Source organism: Panulirus ornatus, chromosome 1 (assembly GCF_036320965.1).
Source record: "Panulirus ornatus isolate Po-2019 chromosome 1, ASM3632096v1, whole genome shotgun sequence".
In the NCBI taxonomy this organism is placed as follows: Eukaryota; Metazoa; Arthropoda; class Malacostraca; order Decapoda; family Palinuridae; genus Panulirus; species Panulirus ornatus.
Window position 1 is genome coordinate 8,303,302 of NC_092224.1, and position 19,482 is coordinate 8,322,783.

Sequence of the window (19,482 nt, forward strand, 5' to 3'; positions counted from 1 at the left end):
GGTATTTGCTTTGAAGAATGTATGAGAAATACTTAGAAAAGCAAATGGATTTGTATGTAGCATTTTTGGACCTGGAGAGGCATATGATAGAGTTGATAGAGATGCTCTGTGGAAGGTGGAAGGTATTAAGAATATATGGTGTGGGAGGCAAGTTGTTAGAAGCTATGAAATGTTTTTATCGAAGATGTAAGACATGTGTACGTGTAGGAAGAGAGAAAAGTGATTGGTTCTCAGTGAAAGTTGGTTTGCGGCAGGAGTGTGTGATGTCTCCATGTTTGTTTAATTTGTTTATGGATGGGGCTGTTAGGGAGGTGAATGAAAGAATTTTGGAAAGAAGGGCAAGTATGCAGTCTGTTGTGGATAAGAGAGCTTGGGAAGTGAATCAGTTGTTGTTCGCTGATGTTACACCGCTGGTGGCTGATTCGGATGAGAAACTGCAGAAGCTGGTGAGTTCGGTGGGGTGTGTGAAAGAAGAAAGCTGAGAGTAAATGTGAATAAGAGCAAGGTTATTAGATAGAGTAGGGTTGAGGGACAAGTCAATTGGGAGTTAAGTTTAAATGGAGAAAAACTGGAGGAAGTGAAGTGTTTTAGATATCTGGGGGTGGATTTGGCAGTGGATGGAACCATGGAAGCGGAAGTGAACCATAGGGTTGGGGAGGGGGCGAAAGTTCTGGGAGCGTTGAAGAATGTGTGGAAGTCGAGAACATTATCTCGGACAGCAAAAATGGGTATGTTTGAAGTAATAGTGGTTCCAACAATGTTATATGGTTGCGAGGCGTGGGCTATAGATAGAGTTGTGCGGAGGAGGGTGGTTGTGCTTGAAATGAGATGTTTGAGGACAGTATGTGGTGTGAGGTGGTTTAATCGAGTAAGTAATGAAATCGTCAAACACATTTAACAATCCTTCAAAACACTTGCTCCATCCCCTCCTCACTCCATCACTACCTGTTATTACTTCCCCTTTTGCACCTCTCATCGATGTCCCAATTTGTTTTCTTGTCTTTCTTACATTGTTTACCTTCTTAAACATCTTCCAATTTCCCTTAAAAGTTGATTATACTATATCATCCCGAGTCTCATTTGCCCTCCTTCAACCCCTGCACCTTCCTCTTGATCTGCATCTTTTTTTTATACATCTCCCAATCATTTGCACTCTCTCCTTGTAAGTACCGTCCAAACGCCTCTCTTTTCTGTTTCACGAACAACTTTATTTCTACGTACCACCACTCATTGCCCTTTTTAATCTGCCCATCCACTCCCCTCACTTCATTTGCCCTCACCTTTTGCCATTCTACACTCAACCTCTCCTGGCATTTCTTCACACAAATCTTTCCAAGCTCACTTCCTCTCACCACTTTCTTCTACCTGATTTTGTCTCCTCTTTTTGGAAAACCTCTACAAATCTTTACCCTCGCTTCCACAAGGGTTGGACGAGGAGAGATCTGATGGTGCGCATAAAGTTATCTTTCGGCCATGTCCCTGTCGGGCAGAAAACAAGTGACCAGTTGGAAGGCAGGGTAGTCATATTTGTCTTACCTGTATGATAGTTGAGTATCATGGACGTATAGTTGTTATTTGATATATCGGGAATGTTCTAACTTTCAAATAAGCATAGGATATACATCATCATTAGAGCTACAGTATGGGGGAAGGCTACCAGTTGTGGTAACCCAGCGGGGTCACGAGCGATAGGGGACGCGAGGTTATGCGGAAGGCCGACACCCTCCTCAAACCTGACGTCACATCCCACCCGCAGGGGGAGATGCCAGTTATGGGTACTCTTGTAAGAATGGTCAGCTAGTAAGGAACAAATTATCATACTGTAAGATTAATGGAAGGAATTAGGACGTAAAATCAGCCGTGGCATGTCTCATGAGTATAGCTGTAGGTTGATTATAGAGATTAAATTATTAAACTCACAAGGGATATGTCCCCGTCCATAGCAGTCCCCATATAGGATTAAGCCAATTGCAAAGGTGTACATACAGTGAGACAGTTTCTAATAATAACACAACGAAAATGTATAGGGTGTGGGAAAGTGACAAAGTGACTTAGTGAGGTGATTAACAAGGAAACTGAAATAATCATGGCAATCCAACATGTGCATTTCATGTCACGCCGGTACACAGACGAGACTCAGGGTTAGTGAGTATCCTATTCCCTTAGAGACAGTTACCCAGCTCGGGATACATAGCATTCAACTTCTACTACGAATCCCGATAAGCTACGCCTCGATCTGTTACAGATGATGTCATTATAAAGTGAGCAAGGCTCGTCCCCCTGTGAGATTAACGAGCTAATAATATATCTACAAGGGACACTGATAACTTCAATTCCAACAGGGCGCCTATTTGGATCGAGAGTTTGTCAGTCCATTTACACGTTGACCCCAACATACCATCGTTTCAATTCACTTGATTCCGTGCACGCCTTTCACTCTCCTGCATGTTCAGGCCCCGATCGCTCAAAATCTTTCTCACTTTATCCTTCAACCTCCAATTTGGCCTCCCGCTTGTCATTGCTCCCTCCGCCTCTGACACATTCATCCTCTTTGTCAAGTTTTCCTCACTCATTCTCTCCATGTGTCAAAACCATTTCAACACACCTTCTTCTGCTTTCTCAACCACACTTTTTATTACCACACATGTCTCTCCCTTTCACTACTTACTCGATCAAACCGCTCCACGCCACATGATACCCTCAAAGATTTCATTTCCAATATATCCATCCTCTATCGCACAACCCTATGTAAAGTCATATATATATATATATATATATATATATATATATATATATATATATATATATATATATATATATATATTCATATTTAATTATTTTGCTTTGTCGCTGTCTCCTGCGTTAGCGAGGTAGCGCAAGGAAACAGACGAAAGAATGGCCCAACCAGCCCACATACACATGTATATACATACACGTCCACACACGCAAATGTACATACCTATACATCTCAATGTATACATATATATATATATATATATATATATATATATATATATATATATATATATATATATATATATATATATATATATACACACACAGACATATACATATATACATATGTACATAATTCATACTGTCTGCCTTTATTCATTCCCATCGCCACCCCACCACACATGAAATAACAACCCCTCCCCCCTCATGTGTGCGAGGTAGCGCTAGGAAAAGACAACAAAGGCCACATCCATTCACACTCAGTCTCTAGCTGTCATGTAATAATACACCGAAACCACAGCTCCCTTTCCACATCCAGGCCCCACAGAACTTTCCATGGTTTACCCCAGACGCTTCACATGCCCTGGTTCAATCCATTGACAGCACGTCGACCCCGGTATACCACATCGTTCCAATTCACTCTATTCCTTGCATGCCTTTCACCCTCCTGCATGTTCAGGCCCCGATCACACAAAATCTTTTTCACTCCATCTTTCCACCTCCAATTTGGTCTCCCACTTCTCGTTCCCTCCACCTCTGACACATATATCCTCTTTGTCAATCTTTCCTCACTCATTCTCTCCATGTGACCAAACCATTTCAAAACACCCTCTTCTGCTCTCTCAACCACACTCTTTTTATTTCCACACATCTCTCTTACCCTATTATTACTTACTCGATCAAACCACTTCACACCACATAGTGTCCTCAAACATCTCATTTCCAGCACATCCACCCTCCTGCGCACAACTCTATCCATAGCCCACGCCTCACAACCATATAACATTGTTAGAACCACTATTCCTTCAAACATACCCATTTTTGCTTTCCGAGATAATACTTTCGACTTCCACACATTCTTCAAGGCTCCCAGAATTATCGCCCCCTCCCCTACCCTATGATTCACTTCCGCTTCCATGGTTCCATCCGCTGCCAAATCCACTCCCAGATATCTAAAACACTTCACTTCCTCCAGTTTTTCTCCATTCAAACTTACCTCCCAATTGACTTGACCCTCAACCCTGCTGTACCTAATAACCTTGCTCTTATTCACATTTACTTTCAGCGTTTTTCTTTCACACACTTTACCAAACTCAGTCACTAGCTTCTGCAGTTTCTCACATGAATCAGCCACCATCGCTGTATCATCAGCGAACAGCAACTACTCCCTTCCCAAGCTCTCTCATTCACAACAGACTGCGTACTTGCCCCACTTTCTAAAACTCTTGCATTCACCTCCCTAACAACCCCATCCTTAAACAAATTAAACAACCATGGAGACATCACACACCCCTGCCGCAAACCTACATTCACTGAGAACCAATATATATATATATATATATATATATATATATATATATATATATATATATATATATATATATATATATATATGTCTCCATGGTTGTTTAATTTGTTTATGGATGGGGTTGTTAGGGAGGTGAATGCAAGAGTTTTGGAAAGAGGGCCAAGTATGAAGTCTGTTGGGGATGAGAGAGCTTGGGAAGTGACTCAGTTGTTGTTCGCTGATGATACAGCGCTGGTGGCTGATTCATGTGAGAAACTGCAGAAGCTGGTGACTGAGTTTGGTAAAGTGTGTGGAAGAAAAACGCTGAAAGTAAATGTGAATAAGAGCAAGGTTATTAGGTACAGCAGGGTTGAGGGTCAAGTCAATTGGGAGGTAAGTTTGAATGGAGAAAAACTGGAGGAAGTGAAGTGTTTTAGATATCTGGGAGTGGATCTGGCAGCGGATGGAACCATGGAAGCGGAAGTGGATCATAGGGTGGGGGAGGGGGCGAAAATTCTGGGGGCCTTGAAGAATGTGTGGAAGTCGAGAACATTATCTCGGAAAGCAAAAATGGGTATGATTGAAGGAATAGTGGTTCCAACAATGTTGTATGGTTGCGAGGCGTGGGCTATGGATAGAGTTGTGCGCAGGAGGATGGATGTGCTGGAAATGAGATGTTTGAGGACAATGTGTGGTGTGAGGTGGTTTGATCGAGTGAGTAACGTAAGGGTAAGAGAGATGTGTGGAAATAAAAAGAGCGTGGTTGAGAGAGCACAAGAGGGTGTTTTGAAGTGGTTTGGGCACATGGAGAGAATGAGTGAGGAAAGATTGACCAAGAGGATATATGTGTCGGAGGTGGAGGGAACGAGGAGAAGAGGGAGACCAAATTGGAGGTGGAAAGATGGAGTGAAAAAGATTTTGTGTGATCGGGGCCTGAACATGCAGGAGGGTGAAAGGAGGGCAAGGAATAGAGTGAATTGGAGCGATGTGGTATACCGGGGTTGACGTGCTGTCAGTGGATTGAATCAAGGCATGTGAAGCGTCTGGGGTAAACCATGGAAAGCTGTGTAGGTATGTATATTTGCGTGTGTGGACGTATGTATATACATGTGTATGGTGGGGGGGGGGGGGCATTTCTTTCGTCTGTTTCCTTGCGGTACCTCGCAAACGCGGGAGACAGCGACAAAGTATAATAAAAAAATAATGATATAATATATATATATATATATATATATATATATATATATATATATATATATATATATATATATATATATATATATGTATATATATATTATCTTTTATTATACATGATCGCCGTTTCCCGCGTCCGCCAGGTAACGCCAGGAAACAGACAAAGAACGGCCCGTCCCCTCGTGTACACACACACACACACACACACACACACACACACACACACACACACACATATATATATATATGTATATATATATATATATATATATATATATATATATATATATATATATATATATATATTCGTATGAGTCCACGGGGAAAATGAAACACGAAAAGTTCCCAAGTGCACTTTCGTGTAATAATCACATCATCAGGGGAGACACAAGAGAGACATATAACAGTCAGTTGATATACATCGAAGAGACGAAGCTAGGACGCCATTTGGTATACATGTGATTGTCCAAAACATACAACGAGCGTTCATAAACTTATCATTTTACAAATCTTATCAACAACAAAGTTATTTTCATTCTCCCCGTGGACTCATAGGAATATCTTGATCACGCGCAAAATTGTGATCCTTTCCAATATATATATATATATATATATATATATATTTTTTTTTTTTTTTCTTTTTTCTTTTCATACTATTCGCCATTTCCCGCATTAGCGAGGTAGCGTTAAGAACTGAGGACTGGGCCTTAGAGGGAATATCCTCACCTGGCCCCCTTCTCTGTTCCTTCTTTTGGAAAATTAAAAAAAAAAAACGAGAGGGGAGGATTTCCAGCCACCCGCTCCCTCCCCTTTTAGTCGCCTTCTACGACACGCAGGGAATACGTGGGAAGTATTCTTTCTCCCATACACGTACATATACATATACATATACATACATATACATGTCAACATATACACACATACCTTCATATACATACACATACAAAGACATGTTCATATATACTTATGTATGTATTCATACTGGCTTACCTTCATCCATTCTGGCGTCACCCCGCCCCACAGGAAACAGCATTGCTACACACCGATTCAGCAAGGTAGTGCCAGGAAAACTGACAAAAAAGGTCACATTCCTTCACATTCACACTCTAGCTGTCACGTGTAATGCTTCGAAACCACAGCTCCCCATCTACATCCAGAACCCACACAACTTTCCATGGTTTGCCCAAGACGTTTCACATGCCCTGGTTCAGTCAACTGACAGCACGTCGACACCACATCGTTCCAATTCACTCTATTCCTTGCACGCTTGGCACCCTCCTGCATGTTCAGGCCCCGATTGCTCAAAATCTTTTTCAATCCATCCTTCCACCTCCAATTTGTTCTCCCTCTTCTCCTTGTTCCCTTCACCTCTGACGCATATATCCTCTTTGTCAACCTTTCCTCACTCATTCTCTCCATATGTCCAAATCATTTCAACACACCCTCCTCTTTTCTTCCTTTCCTACTTTCCTTTTTCTCATTTATTACTATGTTATCATAGAGGTAATTTGTTTCTTGTAATGCCTTTTTCTTTTTATTTTTCTACGGTAAAATCCTCGTTTCTCCTTCAACAAGACTCTCATCTTCCCATTTGGCCTTCATCCCACTCACTTTGACTCGCATCTTTCCATTTGGCCTTCATCCCACTCACTTTCTGCGCCACTGTCAACAGAATCTTGAAGATGAGAGTGACTGGGGTAGTGGACCAGCTGCAGCGGAGATGGCAAGCGTCGACCATGAGCCAGTGCCGGGCGGAGGGCACCGCTATCGAACTCACCACCGTCCTCTTCCCGTACATTCTGCTGCTGCTGGCCATGCTGCTCTCGGTCCTCTGCTGCGCGATAGAAAACTCAATCCAACGTGGTTCGTTGTTTCTTCTGGTGCAGAGGGACAAACCTTAAGCTTTGTCTCGATGATCTACTAATATTTTCACTGTGTAAATTCTGAATACCTTTGTGTAAGATACACAAAATTCTGAATATCTTTGTGTAAGATACACAAAATTAGAATCGGTGGCTATTTTACACCTAAACAAAAGTGCGTCCCGTCCATAGAGCAAGATGTTTGTAGATGTGTTAAATCCAATGAATTGAACTGAAATGCTTTACTTGCTTGTATCAATTTCATGTTTAATTCGCATTTAAAAATTTGAACATCCAAGGTTTATAACTTTATGATATTGTTTAAGATGTTTCTCCTGTACGATTTTTGAAACTTCTGAATTATGATTACTAAGGACAATTACTTTATGATCTATTTGGCAACATGTTTGCGTCACAGAGTGGTCAATGTGACTACGGACTCGCGATTACATTACTCAGTGTGTTTCGATTACATGATTCACCTTCCGGTGTCTCCTAATTCTTTCACTTTCTTGTTAAGGAAGCGTTAATAGTCGAGGGGATTTAAGTTAGAGTCTGTGTGTGCATGAGATTGCCGGCAGAACTGCCAGAAAAATATCTGATAATCTTTCTTAGCAGAGGAAAGGTCAACATGTGTGAGTCGTGGCTCACCTAGTGTGTACCTCAGAGAAACGCTACACTGACCAACTGCTATACAGAGTTACGTTCAGTAAACGCCAGAAGGTGTTGATAAAGCAATAAACAGGTGTTGATAGAGATGCAACTTTCATTATTCACTTATTTTGCAACAAATGATACAAGTAACTGTTATATTTGATAGGACTTAATTGAAGCTCTACGACTGTCGACCCACAGTCGAGGGCGTCGTGTTGGCAGAAGCGATGGTAACTCTTTAGAAAGAAGCCTTGAGGATAGGAACAGACGGCGGTTTAGTGAGAAATGTTGAGGATATTTCGGAAAGTAAATGTCTAGCGTATGTTTGACCCAAGTAGTTATTCAGGAAGGCATTGACGAATGCATCCCTGGCCTGGTGTTCATGGTGAAAACTTTCTTTGACGGAAAAGGATATATTTTTCTGATCTGGAAAAATGAGAAAAACCCGTTCCCGACAGTCCTCAAACATTCCACCCGGAAAGTGCTGGATTCGTGTTGTCAACTTTATGGTACTGTCTCTAGACAGTAACAGCTAGCAAGGCTACGAGACCCTTCCGTTCTATCCCTCTGCACCTGTGCTACACACCCAATGTCATGGCTCATCTCACATCCTGCCTGAGGCCGCAAGTACAGCTAGAGAATGGATGTGAGCGAATGAGGTCTTTCTTTTGTCTGTTCCTGGCGCTACTTGCTAATGTGGGAAGCTGGGTATAAGTATGAAAAAAATACGTAAGTGTGTGTGTGTGTGTACAGGGATATACAGGTTTAAATCCCTTAAAGACCAATGCACATTTAGTATTCATTGATTTCGTATTATTCTTTTCTTCTTTAATGACTGGTTTGCACATCCACAAAAAGGTTGTAAATTAAGTGACTATTGTTGATTTTTAAGTTTATTCTTGAAAATCTAGGGCATATATATATATATATATATATATATATATATATATATATATATATCCCTGGGGTTAGGGGAGAAAGAATACTTCCCACGTATTCCCTGCGTGTCGTAGAAGGCGACTAAAGGGGGAGGGAGCAGGTGGCTGGAAATCCTCCCCTCTCGTTTTTTTTTTTTTTTTTTTTTTTTTTTCAAAAGAAGGAACAGAGAAGGGGGCCAGGTGAGGATATTCCCTCTAAGGCCCAGTCCTCTGTTCTTAACGCTACCTCACTAATGCGGGAAATGGCGAATAGTATGAAAGAAAAAGAAGAATATATATATATATATATATATATATATATATATATATATATATATATATATATATATATATATATATATGATAGTCAATAAGTTATAACACATAACAAAACAAGAATACAACCTAACAAGCACCTAAACATACTCATGGTTGAGCAAACGTTAGATAGATGCAAGAGTGGGAAGGTACCCTGGATAGAGAGGCGCCCATGGTGAGGTGAGATCCAGCTGGACTCCAATGCCGGGGAGTCACGCCCCTGGAAACAACAGAGTGTAGAGGAAGGTAAAGTCAGCTTCCTCTTGCAGGTGTCCTTCACTAGCCTCTAATGGGTTACGCACATTATCTTCTACTTTGGTGTTGTGTCTTGGATAAGATTTCGGTTGACGAAGAGCATGGCGGCTCCACGGACGTATACTGGCTCCTGCTACGTGTTGCTGTGTTTGATCTGTGCACTACTTTACCTTACTGGTGTTGTTGGTGAGATGCTGTCGACGTGGGAGGATTTGATGACGTTCTCTCACACGTTCATCTGTTGCTGAACCTTGTTGCGTCCTCTGTGCTGGTCAGACAAGGAAACTTCCAGTATAGTAAAGCTCACAACCTTCAGCTGGTTGAGCAGGGCACAAGGATTGGTTAAGTACATTTGCATATTGCATAGGGTCAGTTTTCTGAGTTACGTTGCTTTTTTACGGCTAGGTTTCTGTTATTTTCTTGTGGTAGATGATCAGGCTCAACCTGTCCTCTGCAATTCGTGTTTCAGTTTATTTAATTGGAACTCTCTCATAGACCTGGCACCCCGAGGTCGTATGGATGCTTTAGAACACTTTGTGGGTAGTGCCTCATTGCTGTTGTGTGTGTGTGTGTGTGTGTGTGTGTGTGTGTGTGTGTGTGTGTGTGTGTGTGTGTGAAAGTTTCGTTTGAAGAAACTTTCTTATTCCGTTTCAAGTGGAAGAACATGAGAATCCCGTGTTTGCAAGGACATCATTAGATCACTGATCAATGTGCTGGAGGAAGCCCCACGATGAAGAGGTTCTCCCATGAGCCGAGTATATACCGGTGCGAGTGTTCAAAGTCTGCTTTTAGGCGGCCCCTTCCCACGGTAGGGGCTTGCGGTACACACTTGTTATAGAAAGGGAAATCTTGTTGTTCATACCCATCTCCTATGTGAAGTTAAACACGAATGTCTCTCTATTCTCTCGTGGTTTGCATTCTTTATGTAATTGTAAGAAAACTCTTGACACTCCGTATTTTCCGTCTCCTTGTGGTTTTACCTGCAACTTATGTACACTCGCTACTTGTGTGCTTTTTGTATAGGTTTTCACACACGTATTCCCAGTTTCTCATACATAAACCCATGCGTACATATACACACACGCACACATGGACAGACAAAGACTGTAGCGTAACTCTCTGTGAAGTTGAGAGAGGCAGTTCGTAGGGAGAGTGGCGATGTGGCAGGCGGGAGAGGTAGTGTCAGGTGGTCGCTGGGCAGGTTACAGTGAGGGGCCGTCACCAGGCACTGGCGAACACCTGCAGCTCTTCTTCTTGCAGTGTTCACCATCTGCAGATCATGAAATGCTGTTTACAAAAACACCTAATATGTAGAAATCTATCTAAGCCTCAATTTCATAGCCTGGACATAGATGAATATTATCTTTACATAGTTTTACTTTACTATTCCTATAGTCTCTCTCATTATCGAACCACTATGAACATGATCAAATAATTACACACACACACACACACACACACACACACACACACACACACACACACACACACACACATGTAACAGCTGTAGTCGTGGTCGAAGGATATAAGGAAATCTTCCCTTATCTAAAACAGATTCAAGTACAGAGGACCTCTCGTGTCACTGGAAGGCTGGAGGCGGAGCGTCAGCCTAAGGTGGAGACCAGCTCAAGACTGACCCATGATAGACTGTGGTGGGGTGATTAAAAGAGGGGTTGGTGACGAGGGCATGAGACGCACGAGCGCTGGTACATTATATGTCAACAGACCATACGGCGGATGGAGTGCATTACGCTCGTTCTATTTATAAAACCGTCAAGTTTGGTGATAAGCGAAAAATGAAGGACTTAACGCATCGTGAATAGTGTAGAGAGTGTATAACCTTCATGAAGGACTTAACTCATCGTGGGTAGTGTAGAGAGTGTATAACCTTCATGAAGGACTTAACTCATCGTGGGTAGTGTAGAGTGTGTATAGATTGTGTGGAAAGTGGATAACCTTCATGATGAATGTTGTATAACATTCAGGGAGGTCACCGCTGTTACGTCTCGTCCTGCCTCGAGAGTAACAAGCCGTTAAGAACTGTTGACTCTCGCACTTCCCTTATCTATCGCTAATGGAGTGTGCTAAGGTGTATATTTGACACACACACACACACACACACACACACACACCATTAACGTAAACATCTCACTACTACTAAACCTTAGTCCAAGGAGTAAATGGACCACTTGTGTACACCTAGGAGTACATGGATAGTCGTCCCACTGATGAAAGATAGAACTTTACGATGCATGAATCTTACAGTGGACCTCCTCACTACACACTGCACGGTACATGAATCTTACAGTAGACCTCCTCACTACACACTGCACGGTACATGAATCTTACAGTGGACCTGATCACTGCACACCAAGCAAGCAGCCTTAATCAACACCACCTACCGTCTCTCCAGCCTGGCACCTCCCCATTACGTCTGTTGTCCTCCCGGATCCACTCCTCCAGGGGCCTGAAGTATTCCCTGATGACGGAGGAGTCCATCTTCCTGTCGCCTGTCAGGGCTTCAAGCGCTTCCGGCCAAGGCCTCGACTTGCCCATCCTCATCATCTCCCTGGACACAAGTGTAATGCATTAGTCAAAGACACGACAGTAAATCCCTCTCGACAAAATACTGAAGGACGAGAGGAATTGCATGGAGTGTCACATGGCGGTGAACCTGTACAGTTGCCGTTCAGTGAACACAAGGCAGGTACGATGAGACGTTATGCGATTAAAGTAAATGACGAGGAACATCTGATTGGTGAACCAACCTCTGCAGACCCAACAGCTGCAGGCAACACATGGGTTGTGAGAGTGGAGGAGGTGCAGACCAGTAAAGCTGTGTTCGCGAGTGAAGAAGTGGCATGAAATGGGCAAGAAGGAAAACATTTAATCATTAAGCAGGAGACATACAACGAAGACGACGTCATCTAAGCTTCACTGAGGTACAAGGGCCACTTCAGTACCACTGGAAGTACATGGTCTACTTCTGTACCCCCAAGGGACTACATGGACCACTTGTGTACCCTAGAGAGTGCATGGACCACTTGTGTACCCACGAGGGAGTGCATGGACCACTTGTGTACTCACGAGGGAGTGCATGGACCACTTGTGTACTCACAAGGGAGTGCATGGACCACTTGTGTACCCACAAGGGAGTGCATGGACCACTTGTGTACCCACAAGGGAGTGCATGGACCACTTGTGTACCCACAAGGGAGTGCATGGACCACTTGTGTACCCACAAGGGAGTGCATGGACCACTTGTGTACCCACAAGGGAGTGCATGGACCACTTGTGTACCCACAAGGGAGTGCATGGACCACTTGTGTACCCACAAGGGAGTGCATGGACCACTTGTGTACCCACAAGGGAGTGCATGGACCACTTGTGTACCCACAAGAGAGTGCATGGACCACTTGTGTACCCCTAAGGGAGTGCATGGACCACTTGTGTACCCCCAAGGGGATGCATGGATCACTTGTGTACCTCCAAGGGGGTGCACGGACCACTTGTGCCCCCAAGGGAGTGCATGGACCACTTGTAAACCCCCAAGTGAGTGCACTGACCACTTGTGTACCCCCAAGGGAGTGCATTGACCACTTGTGTTCCCCCAAGGGAGTGCATTGACCACTTGTGTTCCCCCAAGGGAGTGCATGGACCACTTGTGTACCCACAATCGATTGCATGGACCATTTGTCTACCCCAAGGGAGTGCATGGACCACTTGTATACGCCCAAAGACGTGCATGGACCACTTGTGTACCCTAGGGAGTGCATGGACCACTTGTGTACCCCCAAGGGAGTGCATGGACCATTTGTGTACCTCCAAGGGAATGCATGAACCACTTGTGTACCCCAAGGGAGTGCATGGACCACTTGTGTACCCTCAAGGGAATGCATGAACCACTTGTGTACCCCAAGGGAGTGCATGGACCACTTGTGTACCCCCCAAGGGAGTGCATGGACCACTTGTGTACCCCCAAGGGAGTGCATGGACCACTTGTGTACCCCAGGGAGTGCATGGGCCACTTGTGTACCCCCCAAGGAAGTGCATGGACCACTTGTGTACCCCCAAGGGAGTGCATGGACCACTTGTGTACCCCAGGGAGTGCATGGGCCACTTGTGTACCCCCCAAGGAAGTGCATGGACCACTTGTGTACCCCCAAGGGAGTGCATGGACCACTTGTGTACCTCCAAGGGAGTGCATGGACCACTTGTGTACCCCAAGGGAGTGCATGGACCACTTGTGTACCCCAAGGGAGTGCATGGACCACTTGTGTACCCCCAAGGGAGTGCATGGACCACTTGTGTACCCCCAAGGGAGTTCATGGACCACTTGTGTACCCCAGGGAGTACATGGACCACTTGTGTACCCCAGGGATTGCATGGACCACTTGTGTACCCCAGGAAGTGCATGGACCACTTGTGTACAACAACCAGTGCATTGACCACTTGTGTACCTTAGAGAGTGCATGGACCACTTGTGTACCCCAGGGAGTGCATGGACCACTTGTGTACCCCAGGGAGTGCATGGACCACTTGTGTACCCCAGGGAGTGCATGGACCACTTGTGTACCCCAGGGAGTGCATGGACCACTTGTGTACCCCAGGGAGTGCATGGACCACTTGTGTACCCCAGGGAGTGCATGGACCACTTGTGTACCCCAGGGAGTGCATGGACCACTTGTGTACCCCAGGGAGTGCATGGACCACTTGTGTAGCCCAGGGAGTGCATGGACCACTTGTGTACAACAGGACCAGTGCATGGACCACTTGTGTACCCCAGGGAGTGCATGGACCACTTGTGTACCCCAGGGAGTGCATGAACCACTTGTGTACCCCAGGGAGTGCATGGACCACTTGTGTACCCCAGGGAGTGCATGGACCACTTGTGTACCCCAGGGAGTGCATGGACCACTTGTGTACCCCAGGGAGTGCATGACCACTTGTGTACCCCAGGGAGTGCATGGACCACTTGTGTACCCCAGGGAGTGCATGGACCACTTGTGTACCCCAGGGAGTGCATGGACCACTTGTGTACCCCAGGGAGTGCATGAACCACTTGTGTACCCCAAGGGAGTGCATGAACCACTTGTGTACCCCAGGGAGTGCATGAACCACTTGTGTACCCCAGGGAGTGCATGAACCACTTGTGTACCCCAGGGAGTGCATGAACCACTTGTGTACCCCAGGGAGTGCATGGACCACTTGTGTACCCCAGGCAATATATGAACCTCATGTGTATCCCAGGGAATGTGTGAAGCAATTTTGTACCACAGAGATTATGTGGACCATTTCTATATTTCATGGAGTACATGGGCCACTTTTGTACCCCAGGGAGTGCATGGAACAATTCTGTACCCTAGGGATTGATTGCATGGACCACCTCTGTACTCAATGAGTACATGTACTTCTTGGGTACCCCAGGGAGTAAATGGACCATTTGTGTATCCTAGGGAGTGCATGGAACTCATGTGTACCCCTGTGAGTATATGGACCGCCTGTGTACCCCTGGAGGCACACGGACCACTTGTGCATGGACGACTCGTGTACCCCACAGAGTACATGGACCACGTTTTACCTCAGGGAGTGTATGAACCACTTGTGTACTTCTGAGAGTACATGTATCTCGTGTGTACCCCAGGGAGTACATGGACCATTTGTGTAATAAATTGTGTGTACATACTTCTTGTATACCCCAAGGAATGCATGGACCACATGTGTATTCCAGTGAAGTACATGGACCCTTGTGTACTCCGGGAGTGCATGGATCTCTTGTGTACCCCATCGCGTACATGGAACACCTGTGAAACCTAGGGAGTGCATGGACCACTTATGTACTTCATAGAGAACATGGACCACATATGTACCACACGGAGTAAATGGACCACTTGTGTATCCTGAGGAGCGCATAGGCCACTTGTGTACCCTATGGAGTATGTGGAATGCTTGTGTACCCCAGGGAGTACATGGAACAACTGTGTATCCTAGAGAAAGCATTGACCACGTACGTATCCTTTAGAGTACATGGACCACTTGTGTACACTCGGCCACAGCACGTACCTAGTATATTTGGCAATGAGCTGGTGACACTGTATGGGTCAGGAGTCGGGGCACGTGTATGTTAACGGGTATGTTATACAATAACCACAGTGGCATATGTCACACTGACGCCATCACAACCACCCTTGAATGTATGGTTTGTGGGAGGGAAGGAAAGGTGAAGGAGACCCTGAAAAGAAGGGAAGGAAAGAGAGGAGGAACGGGAAGAATGGTGATGTTTATTAGCAGGTAGATGATGGTGAGAACTGGGTTAACACATTTGCTAGAATAACTTCATATCGTCTGTTGATTTGCGTGGTCAGAGGTGTGACAACTGGGAGTTTGAAATGTGCACAAGGGGTAGGGAACGTCCGGGATACGGGGAGGAGGAGAGGGGATGTAGGGGTAGGAGACGGTGAGAGTCTAATGGTCACAAGACATCTATTCGCTCGTAGATGTTGCATGTTTCTGTTTGACGCATTAGCTGTGTTTATATTGAACTATATGGTATATAGAATCCTGTATGGAACTCCACAGAAAGTAGACACTTGCTGATTAAGTGTCATCTGACATAATCTTCATGTCACATGAGAGGTAGGGACTCTGGCAGTAGTAGTAACGGCATCCTCCACGACGTTTACGTCTCTCATAGACCTTCCTCTGTTTTCTGTTCAATATACCAACCTTCGTGGACTCTCTAGTAACCTCTCCTAAGTTGAACACCATCTGTCTAGTACCTCTCCTATTATTTCTCTCTGAGACACAGTTGTCCAATGATGTTCTCACAAGCCCCTTTCTCACATCTAACTATAACCTCCGCTCACAATTCCGGTTCACAGGTGGTGCTTGGGCTTATTCCAACATCAGCACACCAGCTGCACGCCTCAAGGACCTTGAGTCTCCATACATTGATGTTATGTGGCTCAAGGTCTGTCTCCCTGCTACCACACTTTTCCTCTGTTTCGCCTATTGCTCTCCTACAAATCTTATATCCTTCTTCGACTATCAAAACTCCTGCCATGAGACTGCGATATCCTCTCACTTGTAAGCCAAGCTCCTCTCCCTCGGGGATTTCAACGTTCACCATTAAGGATAGTTGAACTCCTCCCATACGGATGGTGGAGGGATCAATTGAAGCCCTCACGTATTCCATTCTGAAGAGTGTCCTCTGAACTTGCACCTGTGCTTGCTCCTCTGTTCCGTTTCTGCTAAAAAGCCAAAACTTTTCCTTCTCCTTGGAAACATGCAATAATACATCCCATCCCTAAGAGGGGTAACCGTTCTGACCTCTCTAACTATCGTCCTATTGTTTAACACCTACCATTTCTAAAGTATTTAAATCCCTCCTCAACTCCCATATCCTTCAACACCTACAAAATTACAGTCTTCTCTCTGATCACCAGTATGGCTTCTGTAAGGCGAGATCCACTTACTAATGTCTGGTCATCATCCCTGAAAGATTTGGGGAGTCACGTGTTATTGCACTTGACATATCTCAGGCTTTTGACAGGGTGCGGCATCGGGCTCTCGTCTCTAAACTCCCCTCTTTTGGCTTCCCTCCTCACATTGCTCCCTCAAATCTAGCTTCCTCTCTGGCTGATCTATCTCTGTGGTTTTGATGGATCAGCCTTCCCCCTTTTCTCCATCAATAGCGGTGTCCTTCAAGGTTCTGTCCTGTCCCCTACACTTCTTTTTTTAAACTATTTCCTCTCCTCCACACATAATCCAGTGCACTCATACGCTGAACACTCAACACTGCATTCATTCGCAACCTTCAACTCTGCTCCATCTTCTCTCACTCGATCTGCATCTCGTCTTACTACAGCTTCCCCAATAAACCCAATCTTGGACAGGATATCTCAGTGGGGCACACAAAATCCTCTTAAGTTTACTGCCTCCAAAACCTAATTTCTACCCATCTTTCTATCGGAAACTCCTCTCAACTCTCCTCTCTCTTCTGACGGTTCTGTAATTCCACCTTTTGACTCGATGAACATGCTTGGTATTACCGTAACATCCACTCATACTTGGAAACCCTACATTACAGGAATAGCTTAGTCTGCCTCTGAGAAACTGGGTGTCCTATTTAGACGTCGAAACTTCTCTTCTGAACAGTTGTTCGGTTTATACAAGGGATTGATTCGTCCTTGCATGGAGTACCGCTCTGACATTTGGGGTGGTTCTCGCTCTGTATCGTTACTTGACAGTGTTGAGTCGAAAGCGATCCGACTTTCAAAATGTCTCAGACTAACTTCCAAACTTGACCCCCTTACCCTACGCCGCAATGTTGATTCACTTTCCCTCTTCTATGGATATTACTTTAGTTATTGCTCCCGAGAGTTGGCTGCTTGTGTTCCCTCACCACTAGCTAGATCATGAAATACTCGGCAAGCTGTTACGTCACATGATTATTGTGTGGCCATCGGCAATTCGAGGGTGGGCCGTTTTGAAACCAGCTTCTTTCCCTACACGTTGAAGCTTTGGAACTCTCTACGTTCTCATGTCTCTCTCAGTAAATGTGGCCTTGCACATTTCAAGAGACAGGTCTTTCACGTCCTACAAAATTCGTAAATACTTCCCCTTGTCCTTTTCTTTTTCTGTTTCATAATTCTCTCTATATTTCAATCAAGGCCCAGCCTTGATATGGATTTCTGTCCATGACTGGAGCCTTCAACATAGAAAATAGCTGCTGTACGACAATGGAAGATCTTGGCAGCACAACGAAATATTACATTCATTAATATCTTTCACATGCTTGATTACTATCAATTATACAAAACATACTAGCAGACCTATTTGCAAGAACAATTTGATTGTTTTAGTAATGGCCATCTCTTTCACAGTTAACGTCACTCTACTGTGTTCCACGCACCCTAACTCCACCACACAGTGTTACCAACTCACTTGACATAAACATACAAAGTACGTGCTCGCGAACTCTGTGGCCGAGTGTACCTCAGCGAGTACATGAACCACTTGTCCATGAAGAGCATGGACCAGTTGTGTACCCCATGGAATACATGGACCTCTCTTGTACTAGTGAGTACACGGACCATTTGTGCACCCCGGGGAGTGCATGGACCATTTGTGTACCCTAGGGTGTGCATGGACCACTTGTGTAGCCCAGAGAGTTTGTGAACCTCCTGTGCGCCCCAAAGAGTAAATGAAATACTTGTATCCCATGAAGAACATTTTTTGTAACCCAGAGAATAAACGGAATACTTGTGTACCTCGGGGAGTATATGGACCGCTTTTGTGCCCTAGGGAGTAAATGGATCTCTTGTGTACCTCAGCGAGAACATAGAAAGCTTGTGTACCCCAAGGGAGTACATGGAACATTTTCGTGGCCCTGGGATTACATGGACCATTTGTGTACCTCAGGGAGTGAATGGACCATTTGTGTACATGGACCTCTTTGTACCATAGGGAGTGCATGGACCATTTGTGTACCTCAGAAATTATATGGACCACTTGTGTACTCCAGGGATGGTATGGTTCACTTCTCTACTCATTGGAGTACTTGAACCACTTGCGTACGCTATGGAGGACATGGACCCCTCGTTACCCCAAGGAGTACATGATTCACTTTCATACGCCAGGGACCACTTGAGTACCCCAGGAAGTACATGGACCACTTGTGTACCACACGAAGTACATGGACCACTTGTGTTACCCAGGGGTACATAAGTTGCGTATTATGATCGATGGAGGTCTTCATGTGGTCCTCTCATTCCCTAAGATATACAGTCATTCCAATTTTGTCTCCAGTGTGTAATATGTCATCCACTTACTTCAGGGCGTTGCCCGCCTCTGTAGACTGATAGATGTCACAATTGTGGAGTGGCTTGGCCGGATCGAGCGGGTCGTATTCTCCTGCCTTCAAGCACAGCGCCTTGTGGAACTGGAACTGCAATACGACGGCCACGTAATACCTGAAAGGAATAACGGTAAACTGACATATCCATATGTACGAGTGACTGCGTAAGTGTAACATCAT

The 19,482-nt window shown here is 44.7% G+C and overlaps 2 protein-coding genes across 2 annotated transcripts in view; one reads left to right on the plus strand and one right to left on the minus strand.

Annotated features, from left to right (window-relative positions):
* The window catches only part of LOC139752201 (probable glutamate receptor), a 66,521-nt gene extending 58,466 nt beyond the window's left edge, over positions 1–8,055 (plus strand). The window contains 1 exon segment of the mRNA XM_071668370.1: positions 7,110–8,055. Within this exon segment, the coding sequence (XP_071524471.1) occupies positions 7,110–7,338 (229 nt within the window). The 3' untranslated portion in view covers positions 7,339–8,055.
* Positions 8,056–9,224: 1,169 nt separating this feature from the next.
* The window catches only part of LOC139754925 (angiotensin-converting enzyme-like), an 81,960-nt gene continuing 71,702 nt past the window's right edge, over positions 9,225–19,482 (minus strand). Inside the window, exons 12-14 of the mRNA XM_071672778.1 lie at positions 19,277–19,417; positions 11,846–12,012; positions 9,225–10,713 (exon numbers count right to left, since the gene is read on the minus strand). Coding sequence (XP_071528879.1) covers positions 10,646–10,713; positions 11,846–12,012; positions 19,277–19,417 — 376 coding nt within the window. The 3' untranslated portion in view covers positions 9,225–10,645. The remainder of the gene's footprint in view (positions 10,714–11,845; positions 12,013–19,276; positions 19,418–19,482) is intronic.